We start from the raw sequence: 27,041 nt of genomic DNA on the forward strand, positions 1-27,041 counted from the left end.
TTCAGAAGGTGAAACTGGTACTGTCAGCATTGCAGTGCTTCAGCTGCCAAAGGAAACGTACCAATCCTTTATATGTATAATAAATACATCCTTCAGCAGAATTTTTTGAACTGTGGAAGTTACCATGCATTACTTGCATGAATTGTTATAAAAAGGGCTTTGTCTTATTGCTTCCTAAGACAATTAAGTAATGAGAGCAATGTAGTAATGTAGTAATGTGGACATTAATGGGAATTCCTTGTAATGCTTTCCTGTGTGATTTTTGTCACTAGTTTCCTCATTTCTTAAAGCTCAGCTGCTGGAATTGCTCCTTTCATGTTTTAGCTGTTTTTCCAGTCTTTGTAGCTGCAGGCAAAAGACTGAAAACACAAATACCTGTACACCTCAACACTTCAAATGAAATAAAAAGCATTGCAAATCAATTATTGTTTAAAACCTAGTGGTTTTAAATTTTACTTGTGGCTGACTCATGATTTGTAACTCATTGGGGTTGTCAAACTTATACCTGACGTCCAGCCCCAAAACGAACACTTCTAAAGGTGCAGGTTTAGATTTTTCAATATTTGCTAAAATACTGTGTCTCACTTAGGCATTTTTGTGAAAATTCTGGTGTATTTCTGTATGAAAACATTTGGCATTTAATATGTGAAGAAGAGAATGTTGTTCTGTAAGCCTATAGATTGAGAACATTTCCATAAATCTAGCTTTCACGGTATTTACGTAAAACCTAGTCAGCAGCAAAAAATATCAAGTGTTATTGGCGAAGGAGAACTTCAATGCAATGATCTAGCATGCTAATTTGAGGAGATTAGAAATTCATATTCTAGTTTAGGCTCTGAAAAAATGAGCTAATGCAATGCATTGTGACTGAGTGAAATGAAATAATAGCTGGTAATTCACGTCCTTGGTTCCTGTCAGCAGTTTCACTTGAGTTGAATAGGTATAATTGTATGTCCTTAAAGAGATTGCACTAGACCCGGTTATGATGCAGTCTAACTTTCCAAATCCTTTATTAAGCACAGCAATTTCCTGCTACAGATAAAAATACGCCAGTCTTCAGTTATATTTACATTCTGCTAATATAAAGTAACCTTTTAAAAAACATGTCGTTTGTAGTCTTCAAATTTGAGTTGATTGAAGTTATCCTATTACCATAGTGTCTGTGTAAATTTGAGCTTTAGCTGAGCCAAATTTGAAATAAAAAAGGCACATTTTCAAAGGCCATTGAACAGTATTGATGCCACCATACTATCACACCTATTAATTTTTGAAAACAGGCATTTTCCAGTTGTTTGACAGTGCAGAGTAGTCACAAGGAGAAAATGTGGGAGGTTTCAAGCCAAAGTCATTTTACAGAAATTGAAGTGATAGTAGTTACTGCCATTAGCCGTATGACTTAGTAGTAATTCAGAGAAAATTTGTTTACATTTGGCAGAACTTAATACTAAAGCTTCATAATCTAGCAAACATATTTTCCCATTAAAAAGGAACTGAAATATACTTATGGTGATATTACACTTTTGAAGATATGTACTTTGTCTAGTTTGGAAGTTTTGGAGTGTTTTTCTGCTGAATTTAAAAAATAATCATAATCAGATCTAGATCTTTCTTGTTTGAAGCTTCGTACAGTGTTTATTACAGTCTAGCTTTATTTGGAAAGGAAAAATAGCGGGAAATTGAGTATTTAATTGTGTATGTAATATTAAAATTTGGAAACATTTTTGAGTTACTGTAGGTGTAGAGCTAAACTATTAATTGTTATTCTGCCTTGATTTTTATAACTCTCAAGAAATTTGGCTAAGATATGGAAACATAGATTTTGTGTGTGCTTAATTTTTTTTTTCTAAATAGGTTTCACATCTCTCATCTTTTTAATTTATACCTTAGACTTACCATGTTATCTCCAAAAGCTAATGCTCCACATCAGAGATTGGGACAATAGTTTCTTTATATATAGCACAAATATTAACATGTATGCATATATGCATGGAAATAAAAAGTGTTTGGATGCTTCTAGGCTTGCTAGTATTTCGTAAATCCAGAGTATACTTGCAGCTAGAATAATTTGAAACTTTAGCTATTTGTATTTTAATACACAGCTGTTGTTTAGGCATTAAAAATTTTGTCCAATAACAATTTTGTTATAAGCAGGCACTACTGAGTGCTGACCACTTTTAAACATTACTATTAGTCATCATTTCAGAGGGATGAGTGTTTTAAGAGATTCCTCTGGATTTTTTCAAAATTCATTGCTGACTTGCTGTTCTGAATCCCTCAGTGATTTGTGAAAATGTGCATTGTAAAGTGAGTATTTTGCTGCCCAAAGTAATGGTGTTGTAGGGCATGCTGTGGGATTTTTTCTGTCTTGTATTTCTCCACACTAAAATTCAAGACTGTAAAACGCTAGATTACGAGTAGTCCCATACAATAATTGTCCTTTTTTTTTTCAGAAGCATTGACCTAATCTATGAAATATTTCTGACTAGGTTGCAGTTATTAGCCCAAAAGGGACAAAATGATCTAGTGGTCGCATGTGCTGAACGCCCCTCAAGGGATTCTCCATGACTTTGGTTTAGAAATAGAGTTTGAAACACTGGCATTAGAACTTTTTCTGCACTATTCTTGGAATTGCCTCGTATTAGTAAAAATATATTCAATTTATTATATTTTCAAGCATTTAAAAAACATTTTTACAAGAGCTAAATCAGTGAGTGGAACAGTGAAAGGAAGAGTGGGAAATAGAGATTTCTTTAGTATAGCTACCAGTGTATTACTTATTATTTTGGAATAATATTAGCACAATATGTCTTTGAATAGAGTCATGATATTAACCCACATCCCTAGAATCCTAGCAGTTACCTCAAAAATATTTAGCTTTCTATATTACTGTAAAAATTATGACCATCTCCTCATTTATCTTACCCTTATAAAGGGATATAAAATCTCTCCTTGAAATCATGCCATAAGAACAATCTTTCTTCCAGTCTTTTGGAGCTTCCAGTACTGGCTAAAAGTAAGAAGTATAGAAGCATATGAAAATATTCAAATTGTGGTTAACAGATTGTGTTTTGTTTTGTATGATTATATTGTTATTGTACTGTGTATAATTGTGTTATTTGATATACAGCTATTTTTCTAAATGTCAAGATGTGGCTGGTAAAGAACCTTAAAACTTCATTTCAATGTTACTACAATAAATAAGTTTCAATTGAATAATGCAATCTGGTGAAGAGAAATATCTTTTGCACACACTGTGCATTTTTGTTGGGACATTCCTACTAGCTCTCTAACATAGCCAAAAAAAATTGATATGTTTTTCCAAGCCACTTGAGAGGAGAAAAAATGTCCGATAGTATTTCTTAATATTCTGTTCAAATCTTATGCATAATTTGTCAGTCCTGTATTGAGACAAGATTTGCTATTCTTGTTTGAGGGAGCAACTCCTGCACTCAGGATACTCGTACGGAGACAGAATCACTCTTGTGAAGGCGCTTGCATGGCGCGTATTGAAAATAACAAATCCAGGTATACATCATACTGTAGTAGCTTTACCAAAAACTGAATTTCCAAAGTTGCTGAACTTAGCAGACACACATAATGGTATCAGTTTTCTACTCTCCTATAAAATAATTACAATACTTTATTTTAAAACTAAAGTATTAAATAAGCAATTACTTTATTTTGAAGGTGATTACAAAAAGCATCAATTAACATAAATTCACCAAAATGTCTACATCTCATTCCCTCTCCCTTTGCCCTGACTATCAAGCTCCTAGCACATTTCAAAACTATTTCTGAAAGTCTCCAGCTCTCCTGCCTGGTTTCTTCTTCCTTCTGTGTCATTGACACAGTTTTCCATTTTTAACTATATTCCTCCCTACTTCCCTGGTTTCCTTCTGGTTCCTATGCTTGCACTTTATTGTTCTTACTAACCAGAGGTTTCCACTCTGTATGCTCTCCTATTTACTCATTAATGCTATAATTCACTCTTTCAATTTTACAAGCTATCTTTCATTCTGTGGGAAATAAATTCATTGATGTAATTAACCTAGACTGATAATATCCTTATTATCAGCCTACCAGATAATTTTGATGTTTGATGATGATACCATTTTGTGTTTAATAGGTAATCTAAGTAAATGGGATATATTTGTGTAACCTTTAAACTCTCAATATTTTATATATATTTGAGCCAGCAATGTGCCGTTACAGCAAAGGCAGCTGCTGGTGTCTTAGGCTGCATTAGAAGGAGTGTTGCCAGCAGATTGGGGGATTCTTGTCCTCTGTTCAGCATGGGAGAGGCCACGCCTGGAATGCTGTGTCAACCTCTGGGCTCCTCAGTATAAGAAAGACATGGACATACTGAAGAGAGTAGGGGGACAAAGATGATTAGAGGAACTGAAGAATATCTCCTATGAGGAAAAGCTGAGAGAGCTTGGGCTGTTCAGCTTGAAAAAGAGAAGGCTTGGAGATCTTATTAATGTGTATAAATATATGAAGGGAGGATGCAAAGTATGCAAGGCTTGTCTCTTTTCAGTGGTGCCCAGGGACAGGACAAGAGGCAGTGGTCACACACTCACTCACTGAAGCACAGGAGGTTCCCTCTGAGTATCAGGGAACACTTTTTCACTGTGAAGGTGACCAAGCACTGTCACAGTTTGCCCGGGGAGGCTGTGGAGTCTCTCACTTTGGAGATACTCAAAAGCTGTCTGGCCATAGTAGAAAGAGGTAGGAAGTTCAAGTTTTTATTATAAATTATATGGTCCTCCATTAGTAAAGCAAGTGATGCAACATGTGATCTGGTGCTATGAGGTTTAGAGCACCTGATGTTTTAGTCCAGATGCGGGCATTGCTGTACTGGGGAAAGGCAATTTATGTGACTAGCTGAGTGATGGGAGGCTGTACAACTCACTGAAACATTGAAGGCGATTATGTAGAATATGTCTAAAACCTCTGGAACACTGCAAAAAAAATTAGTAAAAGAGCTCACCTAAGATATAGTATTGACAGCAAATTATCAGCAGCTTGTTTGATGTATCTGAAGGTAGAATGTCAATCTCTGTTACACTGTGGATGCTCTTTCCTTGGAACTGAGACATTGGGACCTTTTTTGTCTCTTTTTTACTATTCTAAATTATATCCTCTATTTTACAGTCACTTTACTAATCTCTGTTTTTCCGCTACAATAATAATAGTATAATAATAAATATAATAGGTGGCTGTAGAACCTAAAAAGATTCCTTCTCACTTGGATTGTCAATATTAAAGCCTGAAATCCATTAATCACTTGTACTTTGATTTCTGAGTCCCCCTACATCTTAATCTTCTCAAAATAACATGTACAACGGAAAGTCTGAAGTTTTGGTGGTTGAGGCAGGAGGCATTGACAGGAACCACTGTGCTTAAAATTATTTTTTAAAAATGCTTATTGAACCCACCATTGTCTTCTGTGTGTAGTTCCTTACTGCAAAAGACCCAAATGCTTTACCTGCATTATATTCAGCTGCACATCTGCAACAAAATATTATCATTTGCATTCACACAGTAGTTAGCTGAGTAAGCTCTTCTCCATACAGGATATTAACGTATGCCTTTCACTTTTCTGACCTCATTTAAGCACAGGAAAAATAATTTTCTGTTTCCTTTCCCAAAAATGATAGAGCTCTTACTTCAGAGTGTTGTCTGATACAGTTAGCTTACAAGAGGAAATCTTAACCAGCAGTTTTATCAGACTTTAGTGTCTCTGTATGCTTTCATCTCTTGTAACTGTCATTATGGGCCTGTCTGGAAACTGTGAAACCAGAAGCCATCTGCAAAAATATGCAGTTGCTTTCTATAGTAGTAAATCCAGGATAAATGAAATACAGGCATTATGTGTCTGATTTGTAAGGCTTTTAAATTAGAGTGATACACACATTTTGGGAAGATATTAATTCTTTGTATGACTACAGGATGCTGGAGGCTGGCATGGCAAAAGAGGTAGATTTGTGCCCTATCATCAAGGAATGGACTTGGTGTACAGGGCTGTAAGATAACAAATATCTTTATTTTAGCATGGAAGAAGTATTAAGGTCATCTGTAGCTTCACTTTCTTTCACTCTCTATTAGTCTTATCTCATACAGCAGTTCAGATTTTCCTTTATTGTTTCTCGTCTTCCATGTCTCAGGCTGTACATGTGACTTGCACATTCAATGCCTGTCTTTTTCCCTTGATAAACCTAGATTTTTTGCATTTTCAGTGTCATGCAAATTCTGCTGTCCCTTCTGTGCAAAAGAAATTTGGCGTGATCTATTATCAACTGAAAAAAATGTAAGCCAAAATGCCATAGTTGCATGATCTTAACTGGCTTTGCAAGGTTAGGCTCCTGAGGTGGTAAAGTTACTGAGTGACAGAAGGGCAGACAGCAGGGCTTTCACTGACAAGGATTCTACCAGAAAATACATTCCCCAGCAAATCCTGTTAGCAAGCCCTTCCACAGTAAGTGTCTGTGTATGACCATTGGTGTACATGTCCTACTCTTGTACTACTACCGACATGTTAGTGTTGGGCTGCTCTTACAGTAGTGGTTTTGGTGGATGCTTGGTTGACCCAGAACAGCTGCTTTCATGTTTTTGTATTAACTGACTGTATCAGCCTCTAACATTATGCAAATAGGACTTTAAGAATTTGTGAAATTTGAGTGTCTGCACATTTGAGGGTCAACAATTATGTCCAGTATTTAATGAAAAAAAACGTGCAAGTGATAGTAACTTATATCTGATCTGTTGTTTGACAGCTCAGTAGTGTTCCCAAGCACTAATTCTTGCATGTAAGAGCAGAATAAATCAGTTCTTCAAAGATGACCATATTTTCACTACCCGATGGAATTTCTGAACAGAAGCACTTATATGGACAGTGGTTTTGAGAAATTATGAGATCAGGCCAGTTAATTTCTTCATTTTGTAAAATATGTATTGAAATCAGTCCCATCTATTATGATTTAGACAAGAAAAAAACCTAGCTTCCCACTTTGTAACATATTGTATTATCCAGTGTTAGTTTTAGCTTCTGTTCTTGGCCTGTTCATAGATCTGCAGCCCATTATAGTGGCGCCTTTTAGAACAAATACTGTGAAAGATTTGCCAGTTTTTCTATGATAAACCATGTTTTCCAGGAATTCATACTTGATCATGAAAATTCCCTCGCAGCTGAAACTTGGCATGGAAAGTCTTGATTCACGTGGATTTCATCTGTATATTTATCCAGATTTTCAAAAATAAATCAGTCATCTAATTTATTAAGTCAGGAGTATTTCAAAATAATGTATTGTTTAAAGATCATAGAATTGTATTTGTTGGAAACAAATAATATTATGATCACTTAATCTAAATAGACACATTTCCTGACAATGAATAATTGCTTTGTTGCTCTTACCTCACAAATCACTCTTAAATGTTTCTGTGTGTTTTCTCTGTTTGTTGATCCATGGAGGAACTGGTAAGTAGTTGAAATGGTCACATTACTTTCAGTATTCTAGAATTCTTCAAATGGCAAAGATATTTTCTTTCGAAAAGCTAACAGAGTATCAGTGAAAATTCAACTGTATAAATAACTCTAACTTTTGGTATGATGTTGCATTGTAATGTGCCTTTTAATTTTTTTTTTTTATATGGCATGATTGTTTTATATGTGGCAGGATTTTTCCATTCACTTGCTTACATGTAAATAACTATTAATTCACATTATGAATGTATGTCATGGAGATACAAGAGTCAAGTTGCGTTGTGACTCTTACCTTGGATGGTTCCATAGTTCTGATAATGAAAAAGCACTTTCTGATAATGAAAATAGCACTGTCTATATCTACCTACCAATCCATATGATTGTGCAGATTTTATTCTTCAGCATAGACAGGCAAACCAGAGAGAAATGCTTATTCTGTGTTACAAACATTTATTTTTGGCTGCACATTAGTACTTGTTTCCTATTGAGAGGAAAGAGCTATTACCTTATTTACACAGAAATTAACAGCAATGGAAATGACATGTCTGAAGCCTGTATGTGTAGGAAAAAGTTTTAATAAGAATAGCTGGATAACACTAGGAACTAAGTAGTTATTCAGCTACACAGAAGGAAAATGAAAGATGATAAGCATAACTGGAAGGAGAATAAATTCAAACAGGATTTTGAAAGGAATCTCTTGAAGCCAGCAAATAAGAAGAAAATGTTACCTTTCCATCTGAGTTAGCAAGAAGGAAAGTAGCTGTAATAGTGGATTGATTGTCTCAACAGAGAAAATAAACAGCTGAGCGGGTATTTGTAACTAATTTGATGCTTGTTACCCTCTAAATGATCCAGTTACCACCGACTATTAATCTTATAGGCCAGTTTAAATCAACACATGGAACAGATTCTGATGAAGGCACTAGCCAAGAAGTGAGTATTTGCTGACATGATGAAATAATTAGCATTCAGTAGAGATCATCTATACTTCAATGTGAGAAGCTGATAATTACTTAGTTGAGCTTGGTTCAAGTAAATACTTCCTTTCAGCATCCAAACCAGTATCAGCCCAGTCTGAGTATGTAGCCAAAGTTATACGCTTGTATGTCTGGTTTTTAGGTCCATTTATTCCAGTCCAGAGGCTTATCACATATACATCTAAAATCAGAACTGTAAAAATTGTTCAGCTTGAAAAACAGATGTTAATTTGGAATTAGTGAAGTCTAAAGAGTTTGGAGAAATGTTCCTTTAATCATGTTTTGATCTTCTGCAAAGAATCTACAGACAGGAAAGTACCATTCTTGGGAGAGTTGGCACAAGTCTGAAACCTGCTGGGAAACCTGCTAGTGTTTCAGGACTGCATTCAAACCTGTGCTCTGGCTCTTTTTATTTTATCAGATGTGGCCCTCGCAGCTGGCCACCACTTTAGAAAGGATAGTGGTTTCTGCTGCTGTACCCATCGTACTGTACTGCAGGATGGGGTCTCTGTGATTGCCAGCCTCAGTATCTACTGGTGGAAGTACCTCTGCTCCACAAAGAATTATTAGCATCAGGTACTTCTAAGCAAAAAAAAAAAAAAAAAAATCTTGAAAAAAGATCTTGAACAATTTCAGTTATGCAATGTCTTTAAGCTAATACTGACACAAAAATAATGCAGCCGAGATCTCATATCCATCAGAAACTCACTCGAAATAGTCATAACAAAGTGGTGATGTGGAGCAGGAATAGAGTATACATTTAAATTTTTCATATGGTTAATTAAACCCATGGAATCATTCTGTACATACTAAGGTTTTATTGGTATTAGAATAAAGAATTTCTTTTTTGAAAAAATTAACTGATAATTACTTCTCTCTGTGGTTCTAATCAACAGTCTTTGATGTACATCTGTTTAAGTACATCTGTAACTTCCAGTCAGGAAAAGCCTTTTATGGCAAGCAGTCTTTAAGCTACATGCTGTGTTTATTTCATATATTCTCTTTCCTTTTCTTCTTAAAAAAGTATTCACACATTTTTTTCTTCAGCTTTATCAGTGAATATATACTTTAAAACATTTTATGCAGGAAAAAACTTTAGTTTTCCATTTAGTTTAGGCTGGTTGTTTAAACTGATGGTGAAGATTTTGTTGCCTTTGTTGCAGATGTATATCAGAATAAGAGGAGAACTTCTTTCTTCCACTCCACATGTATTATTAGACACCACATTACACTCCTCCTTATACTATGTGATGCCAAGGCTGTATCCAGCTGCTACATATGCAGAGGGGGAAGACAGTCCTGTATGATGCTGAGAGCAGCTGCAGCAATAATCTGGCATAACAGAGATGGTGTAGACCATTCATTCCCCTAGCAAATCAATGTCTCTTACCTCTGGGAGGGGAAAAAGGGTATCTTTGTTGTTGTTTTTCAGTTAGGCACTAAATATGAAAAATGCATAGTTTTAAATACAACATGTTCAAACACTGATGCGCTTAGGGTTGAAATATGTATTTTTTTATTCAGTCTTTTAAGCATGTGGAAAAAACTCATATGGATAAATTTATTGTCAAGGCCTTACTTCCGTTTAGTAAAATAATTCTAAAATAAGCCTTTGTTCAGTTTTTCATAGTTGGTGAAGCCAGTGTTGCCCCACTGTAGGTGCTCCTACAGCTGTGCCGGAGGAAGAAGCATGCACATGCTCCTCATCCATCCCTGCACAGTCTCCCAGCTGGCATTCAGCACCAAGGGAGATGGTCTGAGCCTTCCTGCAGGCACAATTTTGTACTTCGGTGGATTAGGGATTGTTAATACAGGCTCTTGTGCCTGCAAAGCTGTGAGAGTGGTAATTGCCAGGTGGTGGGCACTGAAGAACAGCTGCGACAAAAGTGTCCTCAACTGCTCCAGCTGGATCCAGATAAGGTGCATTCCCCGTGACTGCAGTAATACTGGTTTCATTCTGGAAATACACTCTATTCAGGCTCTTTCTAGACATAAGACTTTCTTTTATGGTGAAAGTGAATAAAGTCTAGGTTCTATTGCACTCCCCTGACAGATCACGTTTTGTTATTTGCTTATGGCAACTTCAGATGTAAAATTTGTTAGAGGCGTATGGTGAAGTCCAGCCCAGGTTGGGAGGATTTTTTTTTTGTTTGTTTTTGTCATACCACCAGCAGCTAAGTTTATCCAAATGGAATTGCTTTCAAAGTAAAATTTGTGTGAGGACTAAGCCTATATGTTCATATTTGGAAAGCTTCTGCAAAGTCAGTTCCTTTTGGATTAATATTTGCAGCTGTAGATATGAGCTAACGGAAGTATCACAGAAGTCATGGGCAGGACTGACTACCATACTTGAAAATGTTCAGACTTGGGAATTTTATAGCTCTATAAATGTTTTCATGTCTTTACCACAAAATGAAATTAAAGCACATGTTGACTGGATGTCTAAGAAAAAAATGACAATGCCCTTAATATGGTTCTGTAAGCGTTGCTATTTTTTTTAATCAATTATATAAGCATTTCTTTTTAAAAAGAAATATTCTGAGGATGGTAAAGGTAAATGGTAACGGTAAGCAGTACTCAAGAGAGGACCTAAAGAAAAATCCATGTTGCTTTGTAAAGCAATCCCGTTCAAACAGAATTATTTTTCATTTACTTAAATGTAAAGTTATTCTGGGGGGGTCAAAATGTTACAGAACAGGGAATGCATACCTGTAGGATGAGGAATGGCATCTAAAAAAGTGTTTCTCAGAAAAAAAAATATGAGTCCACTACAACGTAGACAGAAAAATTTCAAATGCAATTCTTGGCTATGTAACTTCAACAATAAGGAAAAAGTACAATCAATCAATTTTATCCTATGTATGAGCAGAACTCATCCAATCTGAGCTGCATATTTTATAGAAGATACTGGAAAACTGAGCAGAAAATTCAGATGGAAACTGTGCAGATAAGAGTAAAAAACTTTCTTTGAGGGCTATGAAATAAGCTTTAAAGAAAGGTCCACAAAAACTGCCATATGTTTGACTTCTCAGGAAGGTGATGAACAGAGCTTTATCTACGGTGCATAAAGGGAAAAGTCTGATCTAGGACAGAAACACATAACGAGAAGTAATATCTGGATATTAAAATTTAAGTTAGGAATTGGGCAATATTCCTGGTGGTGGAATGATTAACTGCTGGGACAATTACCAGAGGAAGTGGTGGATCCTCCGTCTCCTCTTGTCTTCAGATCTAGGCCGGATGCATTTCCCCCAAAATTATTATCCTCAACAGCATATGAGAGTAATGTTTGATTTCTCATGTTTATATAAGAGATCTTGGTTGAGGTTCTCTTGACCCCACTTCTCACATGCAATCACTACATCATAAGTTTTAAGGAACAAAACATATTTTCAGTTCTATTATTAGAAAGTGCAAGCATTCTTGGAGACATGCATAATTTAATTTTCCTATCTGGACGCTTGTTATTTAAGCTACAGACTTTGAAAAGGTATGGAGGTTTGACATAATATCGATGTAGTGAACTTCAGATAACAACAGATTCAAGTGGTTTTGAGGTAAACAAGACACTTTAAGTTATTGAGTCTAACAGTAAACTTTGAGAAATTGCAGGTTACTTGGCTTGTGGTTTGTCCTTACTATGCTCCCTTGTGCATCTGCAGTAAAATTTAATATAGGATACTTTATATCTAATGCTGCTATTACATGTGGACTTGAGTGTATTTGGAAATGTTGTAGAGCATAATTTAAGGAAAGTACAGCATAAGTTGTTTATTTCTGTGTGAATTTCTGTTCTAAGTAACCCTAAGTTTGAAACCACCTCGTTTATTTCCTTCAAATGTGACTCTTTCATTGTGAAAATCTCCAAGCATATCAGATTGAATTTTCTGCTTTTTGCTGTTTTACATTATATTCTGATTAACGACAACAACAACAACAAAAGCGGGGGTGGAGGTAGCAGGGAGAACCTTTCAATAACTCAACATCTGCAACACACAAAAAAATGATACTAAATATTTTACAACCTATACATTGAAACCCATTAACTGTCGTACTTTTAAAGGTTTACAATACCTTGAGCAAAATTATTTTTCCAGGGCACAAGAATTTCACAAGTGGTATAAACCAGTTCAGAACCTTAGGGGCAAAAGAAGGTAGGTGGTCCCATGGTCTGTTTATCCACTACTTTAGAGAAAGCCTACCAGAAATATTTTTAAGCTCACTTTATCTTAGCTCCTTGATCCTAAGTTACTAATATTTTCTCCCGTCCTCAGCCAGCTTATGTGCAAGTCTAGTTAACACTGAAGTTCAGTTAACACTTCATAGCAATGTGGGGACATTTAAAGAGGTTGTTGTGCTTTTTTTTTTTGTGGGGATGCTGGTGCAAGGTTTTTCCTGTTGCAAGAATTATGCAGCAGTTGAATAAGCATTGCTCAAATGCTCACAAGAAAATCCTGGAGGAAGTTTGAAGGAAATTGCTTCAGTAGCTTTAAATTAGTGAAGAATGTTTTTACAGTTTCATGATCTGGAGTTTGAGGTGGCCCCCACAGACACTGTCCATGTGCCAGAAACACAGACAGGCTAGGAGATGGGGATACAGTAAAGTTCTAGGCATGTGGTGTGTGAAAAAGAAAATAGACTTAATGGTAATTATTATGAAATAAAATAGGCAATAACTGAAATAGCTGATGGAACTTCTCTTTCTTTCACATTCCCGGCCAAATCTGTCAGGCAGCATGGAACAGTGTCTGATATTTTAGTCTGAATAAATCTGCTTGAAAATCAAGGAGTTACACACTGTGTATGTGCTGATAAATGTACAGTAGTTGTGTACCTGTTTGAAGTACCAGTTTTGAGGTAGGAAGGGAACGGAGTTTTTCCCTGGAGTGCTGAAACTCGCCCTTTAGTTGAGCTGTTCCATTCTATGGCTTTCTCTGTGACATGTTTGCAGCAAAAAAAAATAGCACCAACATCCTGAGAGAGCTGCGCTGCAACTTTCCATAGAAGCCACAGGCTCAGGGGCAGTGAGACCATGTTATGGAGTGACCATCGTCCTGATGCTTTTTTGCTTTCTTGCAGAACTCCTCATGGACTCTTGTCCCAAAGATAAAATCACAGTTTCAAAAGTTAAATATAAATTATTAAGTATGAAGAGTGTGTTACACTGCATCAACAGAGGGGAAATGTCAGAAAAGATGATGTCTTAACAAGAAGACCAAGTCAGCGACTCCATCGTGACCATAGTACATAGTAGTAAAAGCTAGAAGGGATGAAGTGAAGTTCTAGTTGTGGGTTTGGTGAAGAAAATAAGTGTGTGTGCTTCATCTCACTGCTCCAGAAAATTGTCTGAGGAGAAGGGGAAAGTTTACACAGTACATACTGATGAAGTTACAAATAAACAGAGAGAGATGAACCTGACCAAATTTATGTAGGAGTATGAATACCTTCTGTTTCAGCATCTTGTGGAGTATAAAACAAATTAATATCAGCAATGCAGATACAGCAGTTAGTCTAGTAGATCACTCTTGATGAGCAGACTGAGTTAATAATTTTACGTCATATTATTAGAAATAATACATTAGTCTTCACTGATAGGTTTCTGTTCTTATTCAGTAGAAGTATTCCTCCTGGGCAGTACTTTATTCAGTCATCAATTTAGCACTGAAAATTTATTGAAATTCAATAGGGTTACCTGGGTTTTACTTGAACAGAGGCTGAAGTGATAATTAAAACTACGTTTTGAACTGTTTCATTTAGACAAAAAGGAAAAAAAGGAAAAAAGGAAAAGGTCCTGGAACAAAATCGTTCCTCAGTCCTTGACCAGAATCCCTAAAAGGAATTTAAAAAGACAAACCCCTCAAAATTAAGTAGTATTTCACAGAAGAAAAAAATCTTAAAAAAACCCCCAGCTTTTCAGTATGATATCTCTCTCTCTACAAGAAACCCTTAATTGAAAAAAATGTAATTTACAGTATGAAATTAAGCCTCGTAAGTGCTACAAATAAATGTTGTTTCAATAGAATTTCTTTTCTATTCTCTATACAATGACATAAATTTGAAGTTCATTAGATCAGCTAGAAAAAAGAGAAACAGAAGAAAAACAAGCAATCTATTTTGAAACACTGGATGGAGGGAGTTTTAAGACAGATTAGTGTCCAACTAAGCCTGGAGAAGTTCAAGGCCAATTAGTTGTTAGCTATAATTGTTGCCTATAGATTTAAAGTATATTTACACATGTATGTGTACTCTTGACTATGAATAAATATTTTTATTACTTTGAAATTTGCTTTATTGCACTGTGAAAGGAAAACAAACAAACCCAAACCTTTCATTAGAAATGTTTTGCTTGGCTCTGCTTGCAAAACATCAGATCTGACATGGTGTTGACTAAGATAAGAACAGTGAGTACCCTGCAGGCAACTGATGTTCATATTTGAATTCTGAGCTGAATCTACATTATGTAAACATTTTGGCTGCATTGAAGACCCACATTTTTCATACAGCTGTGACTGAAAGGAGGAACAGACCCAACATTTAAGGTTCTGTACTATTCAGTTTAACATAGGTCTTCTATCAGAGTTTTCTGAGAGTTTCCATGTCACCTTGAATTTGGTAGTTTTACTCTTCCCCTGCTGTGCTTTCTTTTGCTTTTACTCTGAATCTGTATGTGTAAATTTTAATTTTTTGTACTTTTATTATTCATTAATGAATAGAATGACTTCTCTTCCAGGCAAAGAAATGGCTACTTCTACAGACAAAAATATATATTCTTTGAAATGATGGACGGGGAAGCCAGTTTTCCGTTAATATCCCACTGCCATCTACTGTACACTTTGGAAAACTGCACTGTGGGAAAAGCATTGCATCTTAGCAATGTACGATGACTCTTTTACCACTGAATTTGCCTTAAAGTTGAGGAAAAATCCACTGAATTCTCAGTAGGCTGTTGCATGTAAATTCGTACTTTGTGGAGGAATCAGTATTTCTTAAACAGATGTCTATGCCTGATGATACTAAATATTGTCTAGAAGGAAAGAACATCAAATTTTAGTTTTGCTTCAATTTTACTCAGTTAAATATGAATTCATATGAAAAGTATATATGTACTTTAGGAGGAAAAGTGTTCCCCACTCTGCTTATGCTTACTCTAAGGAGTAAAGCCTTTAATTTCTTAGTGGATGTGTTGAAACAAGAAACGCTAGTAGGATTAAGATATAGAACCTTGGGGTAGCTTGGTATTTTGTTTAGTTGAAGAATAATTCTTTGATTCTTTTCAATTAGCTTTCATCTCAATAGCTGATGTCTGGTGTTATTATAAAAGCACCAAGTATGTGCAGTCTTAAGTATTTGTTGGGATACAATAATTTATCCAAAGTGATGAAATTATTAAATTGAAAATAAAATACCAGGATTCTGTCTGTCAGGAGTTGAGTGAGATGTCACACAGGTTAACTCTGCACTACTAATGCTTTCGTAATGATTTGTGTAGAAATTTCCCTGGTTTTCATCAAGGATGTTGACATCAAGTAGAAAAGCGTGTGTGAAGAACAGCAAACTGTGCATTTTACATAAGGGAACTAATTTCTTAGTCTATAGTTGTTATAGCTTTGTTAATTTCAGTAGACTGGGAATACATATAACTTATACCATTATATATTAATACATCAAAAAGTACAAAAGACCAGTAAGCTTGCAAGCTCAAGCACTTCATATCTGAAGAAATGCCTTCATTCACTTCTCCTTTGTATTCTTATTTAGTAATTGTTCTAAGGCCTCATTTGCACATTTTTCAAATGAAGAATGCATATGCAAATGAAGAATGATAAAATAATCTATGATTTTTCTGTGTTGTCGAGTGTTAACCGTATTTCAGGCCTTTGCAAACATGAGTTAACCTACCTTTACAAATCCTGTTTGGGGATTTTCAATGAATTTGTGGGCAGCTGATGTACTCTATATGATCATAGCATCTTTTCTGTTGTCTTCAGAAGCAAACGCGTCTGTGCAGGACTTCTTCAAATGACATCAGAGATTCATCCAGGAAAACAATGAACTGGTTTCTGACACTTGACACTTTCTGTCTCATCTCCTCAACCTTCTCATTTCTTTTCCAATGTTGCCATCCAAGTCCGATCTCAATCTTTGTTCAAAAAAAGCTATATTCATGTGGCTGATTTCTGCCAAGTCATATTCCTCTGCTAGCACACATTCAGCATAGCCAATTTCAGCCTAAATTTGATCATATTAAAAAAAGCAACTGCATTAGGAAAGTGGTCATGGATTTGGTAGCAGGTGACATTGGTAATGATGTCTGCAGCTTGCAGTTTGCTCATTGATTAAATCTCTTTGTGTTGTCTTCCCGTAGGCCACTTGTCAGCGCTGCTTTGTAAAACATACTTTAGGAAGAGATTGAGTCTGTAGCAGTAGAGGAATATTTTCTTTCGTTGACTGTGTGTTTATATTTCCCAACAATTTGTGCATTTCTCTGGCAGTTCCGATATCCAATAGTTTTAGCCTGACTGAAAACCCCTGGGAATAAATAACCGCTGGGGAGTACTTTCTGGACTGAATCCTTTGTTTGCTTGATTGTTGGGATTTTACCATTGCTGTTTATGTGAGCGTTGATGTGTGCTGCGAATGCAGAGTAAACAATGAGCCATCCACAGGTTTGTGCAGGACAGAAGTTGTCCTGCCAGAGAGGGCTTCTCCAGAAGCTCACATCTGCCGTTCTTTGTCTTGATTTGATCTGACTGGTTAATCATCGAGTATGTCTATCATCTTTCCACTGTTGTCATTAGTTCCCCTGGTGCCTGCCAGTGATACCACTTTGGGTGTAATAATTTTTCTATCTTATCATGCAGAGAAGATGCTGCTCCACATGAGGTCTATGACAGAATTGCAGCTGCAGGAGAATAATGTTCAAGTACTCAACATTTAGCTCCTAAAAGAACAAATAGAAGGGAAGAAATATCAAAAGTTGTATTTAGCAAGGTCTGCCATTATCCCAGGACACCATTTTACCTTTACTGTTAGCAGTGAAAGTTCTGCATTTGAAAATCCAGGGAAGGGAAGCAGACAGACATTTTTAAGTCCCATTATTAAGCGGTTATGTACACAAGGGAAAAATGTGTTAAATAAATAATGGAGTGTTTCAAATTTTGATATCTCTAAAATAATAATTTTTATGGGAAAATGCTGAGAGTCTGTGAGAGAATCACGCTGTGAAGTAAAGCTGCAGATAGTTGTTGCTTTTTATTTTTTTTAATTAAATGTTTTAAATTTAAATTCTCGCTGCCCTCATGTGGATGTATACCGCATTTTGTCTGTCTGGTGAAACTAGCAGTGGACAGATTTTTTTAGAAGAGCAGTGCATACAATATTTATACAGCTGATGAAGGACAATTTTTATACTGAACTGATACTGTCTCTCTGAGCTGAGGACCTTGAGCAATGTGCCTGGGAGTTCCTGTGAATACATTCACTGCATCCTAATTTTGGAGAACCAGGAGTGCCCTGAGTGTTAGAAATCTACTGGCCAAACTCTATCAGCCTTTGCAGCTGATAGGGGGTGATGTGTATCCTTAATAGAGCAGCTGAGTTCATTCAGAAGGAACATTCAGTATTTCCAAACCTTTCAGCTCAGGTTATGAGACAAGCCAGAGAACTGAGCACAAGCCTCTAAGATACCAGCATGCAGCAGCTGTACGAGCAACACTGATAAAATGGTATAAAAACAACAGAAAGGAAAGAAAATAATCCAGCTTGAGCCAAGTTACATAATTGTTTTCATAGCTGTTACTCTCTGGTGTATGGAAAGTTGCTGTGTGTAGTGGAATTAATAATGTTTTTTCAGGAGTTCATGTTGAAATTGCATTATACCTATATATTATTGTACCATTACCTATGTGTTATCATGTCACTAGAAGTTGTGGTACATTGTTAGTTAACAACTGTATTTCATTGCGTAGTGTAGTCTACCTCCAGAACCAAGTGATCCAAACCCAAGTTTAATGAATAACACTGTAAAGATACTAACCGTTGGGATAAGGTACTTAGAAAATGAGGACTTACTGTTTGTTTATAAAGCAAATAACAAAACAGAATTTTATAATACTGCAATAAAAGGTTTGAATAAATGGATTTGCTGATCTTGCTTCTGTAAAATAATCTGTGCAGAGTGATATATAAGCTTTTAAGGCTTTTATTTGCTAGATAATTAACGACTGAATCCGGCTAAGTTTCAGATCTTAAGCCTTTCAGTGTATACACATGACTTGAGAGAGTATTAAAAAAATTCTGTAAATATGTTCAGAGCTTACTCTGACAATAAAAGCTGAAGAGCCTCTTTTTAAGACTGTTAGAGATAAATCATGCTTTTCAAGGAAAAGTTAGTTAGCTAGTTAGTAAGCAACAGAAAATGCAACTAAAATAAAAAAATAGGAATAGAGTAACCTGAACAGTACTCAGATATCCTGCTGTTTGCATGAATTATTTGTATTTACTCCTATTGTTCTTAACACCAAAGGCTTTCAAAAATAGATTGTCTGCAGTCAGAAGATAAAGATTGAAGATGATAGCTGATGTGGAGTCCTGCGCAATTTTCTTGCTAGGGTGCTGTTTCTGATCATGAAAGGTTTGTAGGCTTAGTGGATGAGGCTTGACTTAAAATCTTAGATACTGTCGCTTTCTGTCCTGTGCAGTAATACTATAACCTGTTATTGACAACACTAAAATACCCATAGAGAGAAAGAGTTCTTTTGCTCTCCCTCCTCATTTGCTTCAGCCAGGAATTGCCTTCTGTATGCAACAGCAAGTTATGGACTGCAATACCGCGTTGCTAAAAATTCAGTCCTTTTCTACTGCACTAGCAAAGACAAGCACGGCAGATCCCTGCTGCTTCCGATGGAGAGAGGGACTTGGGGTCAGAGCTCCTGCTTTCAGGAGCAGTGAGCTTAGAGAGAAGTAGGTGACGCTGTGCATGGGTTCCTGTGGATGAAGTTCTCCACACCTTACTCTCAACACAGAGTGGAGGGAGTCGCTGCCATCCAGGCCCCAAGGGAGCACTTCCTCCATCACTGTCCTTGCCCCACCACCCTCCAGTTGGGCATCTGGGAGAGTTCGAATCCCAGATCCTCTTTGAGGATCTGCTTTCCATATCATGAACATCATGGTCTTAAAAAGATATCTGTAGCAAGATATAAAGAAATTACTTCTGTTCACTGTGTTTCTGTGGACAAAATAGGCAATGTAATTGAAATCTAATTGAATTTAATGAAAGTTCTCGTGTGGGGACTTCAGCAGCATACTTTGTATGAACTCTATATAGTCACTTTTTTCTTTCTAACCTCTAATCTCAGTTGCATTCTAGCAACAATGTGGGAACCAATACTTAGCCACGAGATACCTTTTATGTTCAGTTTTCTGGTAAACACAACATTTGGAATCTGGGACTCAACATCACCAGCCATCTGAAGTTTCTCTGTGTGGTTTAATATTGTCCTGAAAATAATGAAACTTGCTCTGTACAACAGCACTTGGAAATACAGTGAGCTGCCAGTGAGCTCACTAACAGAACAAGTTACCAGGTATCAGTGGCTCCGTGGTACTGCCTCTGCATGGGTTACTAATCCGTGGCACATGTAAAAGAAGGTGTGATGTGGGACAAAAGCAAGTATGGAATGATTCTATGATCAGAAGCACTATAATGTGTTTGTTGCACAATGACATGTCAAGTAACTGATATCTAGTTCAGTTTATTTCTATTTTAAGGACATTGTACGAGGAACGTGCTGGCAATTTGATTTGATACTTGAGTTACAGGAGCTATTTTGTAAGGTGTAGGCAGGGTTATTAGACGGCTTGTGTGTCATTTCATCTATGCATCTCAAAGTTCTCTGAGGAAAAATACTAGGATCTTTCACTGCCTTAAACTTACCATAAGCATCTGCCCTAGTTCTCTGGAGGAGGTCATAGATAAAACTGGATGGGGCACTGACTGGAGTTTATGTTTCTTTTACTAGTGTACAGTGAAAGAAAGCAAGATCACTGAGCAAACAGGATAGCAAAACTCTAGCAAAACTCCAATAAAGCTCTGATAGATTCTGCTGGTCTTCTGAGAATCAATTGACCAGCAGCACTGGTCACTCGTTTCAAATTGTTTCCCCTCATCTATTTCTTCCTTAAAATGTCTTTCAAGGATTTGGGTAAAAAAAAATAGAATATTTGAAGTGCAAGTTAGAATATGGTTCTGAAGTATACATCCATCCAAGTTCTGATGCCTTACAATATATAAACTAGTACAATCATGTAATAAAATTTTGATATTGAAATTTCTATAATGCAAGCCATCTTGTTTTAATAGAAATTTGTGTCAAGTATTCCTTGCCTCGACCTCATTAGGTTTGCCTAGTCTTTAGATATAGTGTTACTAAAGAGTTTTAACTTAAAAGCTCCTTTGATTAATGATTGGTTGGACTGAGGTTTTACTGTGTAGGATTAACTGATTTAAAAATGGCAAAATGCCATAGTAGCATTAATGCCAGAATTTAATGAGAAGCAGAAGTAAACTCCAGGGACCCTTATGATTTTAATATGGACTAAACTCATGTGCTTATTAACTTGATGTCCTGTCCTATTTATATACAAGTATTCCAATAATTCCCTGAGAATACTAGCCTAGACAGCATATTACAAATATGTAATCTGAAGTATATAATCTATATTTTTAATGAATCATAAATTTTGATAATTTTTTAAGAATCAAATTTATTCAGTGTTATTATCAAATAAAGAAAACAATTTCATACTTGTTTGAACTCTTTAATTAAGAAACAATATGGGAGTAAGACAAACCAGATAGGCACACATTTCTCCCAATTAATAATGTACTGACAACATGGATGAAAAAGCATTTTCACATTTTTTTGTCATCTGCTACTTGAATTTTCTTTTACTGTCTTCTTAAGTTCATTTAGTTTTCCTGAAAGTTTACAAAGTTGGCACCTGTAGAGATTAATAACCTTTTTTTTTTAAGATTTATCACATATTACTTTCTATGATACTGCCAAGAAAACCCAGACAGTTCTTACTCCAGACAGAACTTGGTCATCTCCTTAAATCCTTCTAGACTTGGTAGGCTTTAAGCATATAATTAAAAGGTGGTGCATTGCTGAATGAAGGCCTTTGTATCTAGCTTTTTTTCTTTCTGTGGTATCTTTGCTGAGATAATCAAAGAGCACTGATTATTATTAGAGCTGAATAGAAAAAAAACTTTCCCACCCCAGTAGCCTGAGAATTGTTCCTGATTTCTGGTTTTGGTTGTTTTTCAGTGAACTTACAATAGTGAGATGTGTGTAATGAAATTTTTGTTTCTGCACGATAATATACTGTGAGAATTAGGCGCAGTCTACTAATAATCAATAACAACAGTTCTCTTCAGAGGCAACACTGTTTCTGCTAAAGCATGTAGAACAAAATCCAAACAAATACTTGGGCTGTTATGCCTAATTTCTCATTGAAATCACAGATATATTGGACTTGACTTAAATAGGATTACTCACTCAAGCAAATTTACGCAAGGGTCTAAGGCATGTGTCCAGCTTTCAGTGAGTTAGGAGTCTACGTACTCCTGTGGCTCTGGGCTCCAAGCACTTGCATAACATTGCGTACGTGAGTTACCCTGATGAAAGTGAGACCTACATCAAAATGGTTAGTCATACCAGCAAAATTGTGCTTATGGACAAGTGATGACATCAAGGATCCTGCTTCCTCTTGTGCCACATTAAAAACCTCTGTTTTCAGCGATGATTATAGCTCATTAGTCAGCATTACCTTTGCAGTACCCATCAATAATTTCAGTGCCACTGAGTTTTTTGACAACAATCTACTATTATTCTGTATTCTTTACTTAATTGACTCATGATATTGTTTTTTCTTATTTTCAGGAAGAAGGCCAACAAAAACAGAGGACAAGAAAAAGAAGAAAAAGAATTTGATGGAAAGGGCTCAGAAACAGCACAGCATCTTTTTAGCAACAGATAAAACAAGCCAGTAAAGACTTGATTTTCTTTAATATATTTTTTTTTTGCAAAGTGCACAAAAGCTGCTATATTCTCCTGCCCCTGAATGCACTACGATTCAGCTGCTTCGACAGTATTGGTGACAAATAACTTGTGAAAAAAGCCCACAAGCTTGTTTGGTTTATTTATATTTTTTTTTTATTTTATTTTTTTCCTTTGATTTTTAGCCTGAAGACTTCAAGGTCAGGAGCACACTGGGTTGAATCAGTGGAAGTGGTGCTGAAGTGTGTCAAAGATTTTGCTCTGAGTGCCTGGTCAATGTGTTGACACAGAAGGGAAGCAGGAAAGGGACCTGTGTGTCACCATTAGGCGGACTTGTGCATATTTAAATTAAAAAAGGAAGTCTTGGAGTTGTAGGTACTATTGCATTTACGGCCTTTGTTTCCTATATTTGTACATTTAAAGAGTAAATGGGAATGATTTACCTACTTAGTGTTGATGTACATTGTTCTCAGCACCTGCTACATTGAAACAGTTAACTGCTATAAGAAAATATACCACAGGAATTACTGCTTAGACTTACAGAAGCACAGCAGTTCCTATGTGTACATATTACTCTGTCTACCTATAAATGAACATATTTACTGTACATCTATGCATTTTTATGTATGATACTTTACACATGTCTAAAGTTATGTCCTGTTGGTTCTAGTAATATTCGTTAAAATAATCCAGTAAATGTTTACTTTTTACTATGTTTTAAGTATCTTCTCATATTTCTCAATACTTACAAACTGGATTTTTTTCATGTTTGTAAAGCACATTCAGATGGCTAAACTACCTTATACTGACCCTCAGTGCAGCATCAGCTCTGAAGAATACTTGACAGACTAGTAAACTGCAAGTCTTTTCTGGTATTCTAGCTCAGCCCTGGTGTATGTTGTCTCAGAAAAAGAAGTGTGACTTTTGTAAGATGAGGCACAGTGATAGATGTTTTGAGTGTCAGGAGAGAAATTATATGAAAAGCTCTTGGTATCTAGATTGTATGTGTAGTTTTTTTCCAATATAATGTACAATATTTTATTTCTGCTAGTCCTGATCCAGTCAGATACAGCAAACAAACACCTGAATAGAGGAGAAATAAAGGAGAAAACTACGTAAATTTAGTAATTTGAAAGTATAGCAAGTCCCCATCAATGTCCCAGTATTATTATATTGCCAGTAGAAGTTTAACAAATTTAATCTGCATCTGGTGGGTTTTTTGAAGTTTTTTTTGGGAAAGGTGGAGGGAACTTTCTGTGTAGGAATTTAAAATGGCTCAGGGTGTGTAATTCAGTAATCTAATATTATTTGACTTGCATTCAAGATTTTTTAGTATCTGCTGGGAAAAGCCCACACTGAAATGACTGTCATTTATGCTCTCACATGGAGAAGTTATTCCAGTTCTAGGACTAAAACTTGCATGTGACTTAAACAAAGCCAAGGAAAAGGTAAAACAGACCCCAGATCCCTATTTTGACATACACTTTAGAAAAATCCCACATATCTGTTTTAGTTTTATGTGTTACATACTTTACAAATAAATTAGGGAAATAAAACATCTATAAGCACAAATATATCCATATTTAGGTAGGACAAGTGTTGCTACAAAAATGTGCGGTAGTTAGGCACATATGAATGTTCCATGAAACCGCTTGTGGACTTTGACTTAACCATGATGTTTGCACCATCTTTCATTGACTGTTTTCATCTTGGTCTGCTATTTTGGACATTATTTTCTCACTTAAAAAAAAAAATAAGGACAATAAAAGCTATAGCTGCCTGTTTTCTTACTGGTTATCAAATTTGGCTGTAAGTGCATTGAATGCACTCATACAATCCTTTTAGTAGTCATTACAAAGCTTGTATTAGGCATGTCATGGAAAGAATGCTACAAAAATACAATAAAATGATGTCACAAGCCTTGAATACAATATTTTTGGTCCTTTTTTATTCAAAGACTGTATTTCTTCAGAATAGCATACACAGAAGAATTGGAGAAGGTGTGTGGATGCAGATTTTCTCCCACTGGAGTGGAAAACATTTTTTGAACATCTACTTTGTTGATACTTAACATGTTTGAAAAGACCACCTGCATTAGATATACATTGATTTCTCTTGTTCCAGTCACTATCATATTCAGGGTTTCCTTGAGAGTGTATCTACAAGAATCTCATCCCTAAGTAGGAAGTGCTCTCGTATATAATTTCTATTTTGTCCTAGACATCTGTTTTTATCCTGCCTTTGCATGGTAGATCCTATCAATGTATTCACAGCACTGGGGTTTTTTCAGGATCAGACTTCTCCTGGGGTTAGAAAAGACTGTTACTTGGACATTAAGAAAAGGTTCTTCACTGAGAGGGTGGTCATACACTGGAACAGGCTGCTCAGGAAAGTGGTCATGGCACCAAGCCTGTCAGAATTCAAGAAACATCTGGACAATGCTCTTAGACATATTGTTTAGTTTTAGATGGTACTGCAAGGGAGTTGGGCTTTATGATCCTTATGGGTCTCTTCTGACTGGAGATATTCTATGGATCTATGATACTATGACCTTGAGAGATCATCTAGTATCAATCTCTGCTTCAAACAGGGCTACCCTTGAAGTTATATCACATCTGTCTGGAGTATTTTACAACCTCTGTAAAGGTGTAAAGGTCATGTTTGACCACCTTCACAGCAATACTTTTTGTTGCTGCAATTTATGCAGATTACCCCGTGTCCTTTTGCTGTGCACTTCTGAGAAGTGTTGAGTTCAGTCTTCTCTTTAAGCCTTGATCAGGTAGCTGAAGACTGCTGCTAGATTTCCTTTTAGCCTCCTCTTCTCCAGGTGAAACACCCAAAGTGTCTTTGGCCTCTCTTCATGTGTTTTGTGCTCCAGTACCCCGATTTCAGTGACCCCCTGGTAGACTTCATTCCTCTCTCATACCGACTACCCCAAACCAGGCACAGCATCTCACTTGCTGAGTGCTGAGCACAGGAGGTCCAACCTCTCCTGAGCTACTTCCTTTCAGGATTGCAGAGAAGATCCTCACGGCAGTGGCCTTCATGCTTCTTCTGGGATGCTTGCAGAGCGAGGCACAGCTCCGGAAGAGGACTAGTTTATGCTGTTGCTTCAGAATCTTCAAAAGGAGACTTGTTTCTTGATGAAGTGAAGGAGATCAGGCTTTCAAAGCTGTAAATCATGAAAACGGCTTGTGCCCACTCTGCCTCTTATTTCCTTTAAATTTGATCAGAAGCAGGCTTGTATAGGTCTTGCTTCTTTTCTGGTAAGCAGCTGACAAGGTACAGATGCTGCCTTTTCTTTCAGCCTTTTCTTTCTTCCAGAGCTGTCATTACTTTTTGAATCTAGCTGCTTCTCTCAAAAAGTGGAAGGATTCAGGACAGTGGGTTTTATGTCCCCGGTTTAATGATTAGCTATTGGAAATCTGTTTAAAACCAGAAAAGACTCCAGTTAGTAGGATAAAGAACTTTCCATCCTGCAGGCATTGGTTAACAATAGTGTTACTTTTTTATTTCGCTATGATGTGCAAAAAGTTCTTTTTTTTTTTTTTTTTTTTAAAGAATACATTTCTTTCTGTCCCAGAAAAGGCAATTGCCCAGCCCCACTCTGCATTTAGGATCTCTTTGTACTCAATATACCTTACCTTATCCTGACCTCCTAGCAGCTGTCTCTTTAAATTAAAAAAAAACAAACAACAAAACAACAACAGACCCACTCCCAAACCCCAGGTGCAAGTTTAAAGTAATTATTTTCTGGCTGGTTGATCTTTACTGCATCTCAGCTGTTCTTGCTAGTAAGAAATGATTGTTTCATGTCTCTTATTCCTGTGGGAGAAAAAATTTTACAGTCCACGTTATGGAAATACAAACCTTCCTTATTGCAATATCAGTATTAGGAAATAGTTCTCCTCTTAGACCTTTATACTTAAAATAAAGATGTCTGTGAAAGAAAAGTGAATACTTGTATAACTTATATGATGTGTCTGCCTTTATGAATCTGTAGTGCAGAAAACTGCAGGGCAGAAAAAAAATATTGATACAATGTTGATTGAAATCTTCTAAATTGAGAAGACTTTTCCAGACAGATTAAGATCAAAGTGCATGCTTCAACTTTGTTATGCTGATAAAATAGAATATAGAATAAAAATGACTGGATACTACTGTCACAAGTGCCACGCTTTTTTAAATGGGTGATGCTACTGATGACTGATGCTACCATTTACCAGAGGGTGGGAGAGATTTTTTAATTAAAAATGTGCATCTCTTTCCCTTTGTCAGCAAAATGCGCTGGTCTCTTGACACTAGTTCACCTTCACTTCTGATGGTGTGAGCCAGCATAAATTCCAGTAAACTTTAGACTGATGTTATTTTGGACTGACATCAACGAGAACAAAATGTACCCTTCTGAAAGTGTAACCCAGAAACCACTGTCAGCTTTTTGTTTAGTTCTTTACCAAAAGCTCTGCACTGAATCTGGCACCATTTCTTTCATGAGAAGACTCTGTCCAGGAGTGAGGAAGG

At 36.3% G+C, this 27,041-nt stretch overlaps 1 protein-coding gene across 3 annotated transcripts in view; it reads left to right on the top strand.

Annotated features, from left to right (window-relative positions):
- RSPO2 (R-spondin 2) overlaps positions 1–26,671 on the top strand; it is a 110,197-nt gene extending 83,526 nt beyond the window's left edge. The window contains exon 5 of one of the 3 annotated variants that reach the window (XM_054060399.1): positions 22,404–26,671. In XM_054060399.1, the coding sequence (XP_053916374.1) occupies positions 22,404–22,513 (110 nt within the window). In that variant the 3' untranslated portion in view covers positions 22,514–26,671. The remainder of the gene's footprint in view (positions 1–22,403) is intronic. The other 2 variants (XM_054060398.1, XM_054060400.1) reach the window with 2 other exon arrangements.
- Positions 26,672–27,041: the final 370 nt, after the last annotated feature.

Source organism: Cuculus canorus, chromosome 2 (assembly GCF_017976375.1).
Source record: "Cuculus canorus isolate bCucCan1 chromosome 2, bCucCan1.pri, whole genome shotgun sequence".
Taxonomy (NCBI): Eukaryota; Metazoa; Chordata; class Aves; order Cuculiformes; family Cuculidae; genus Cuculus; species Cuculus canorus.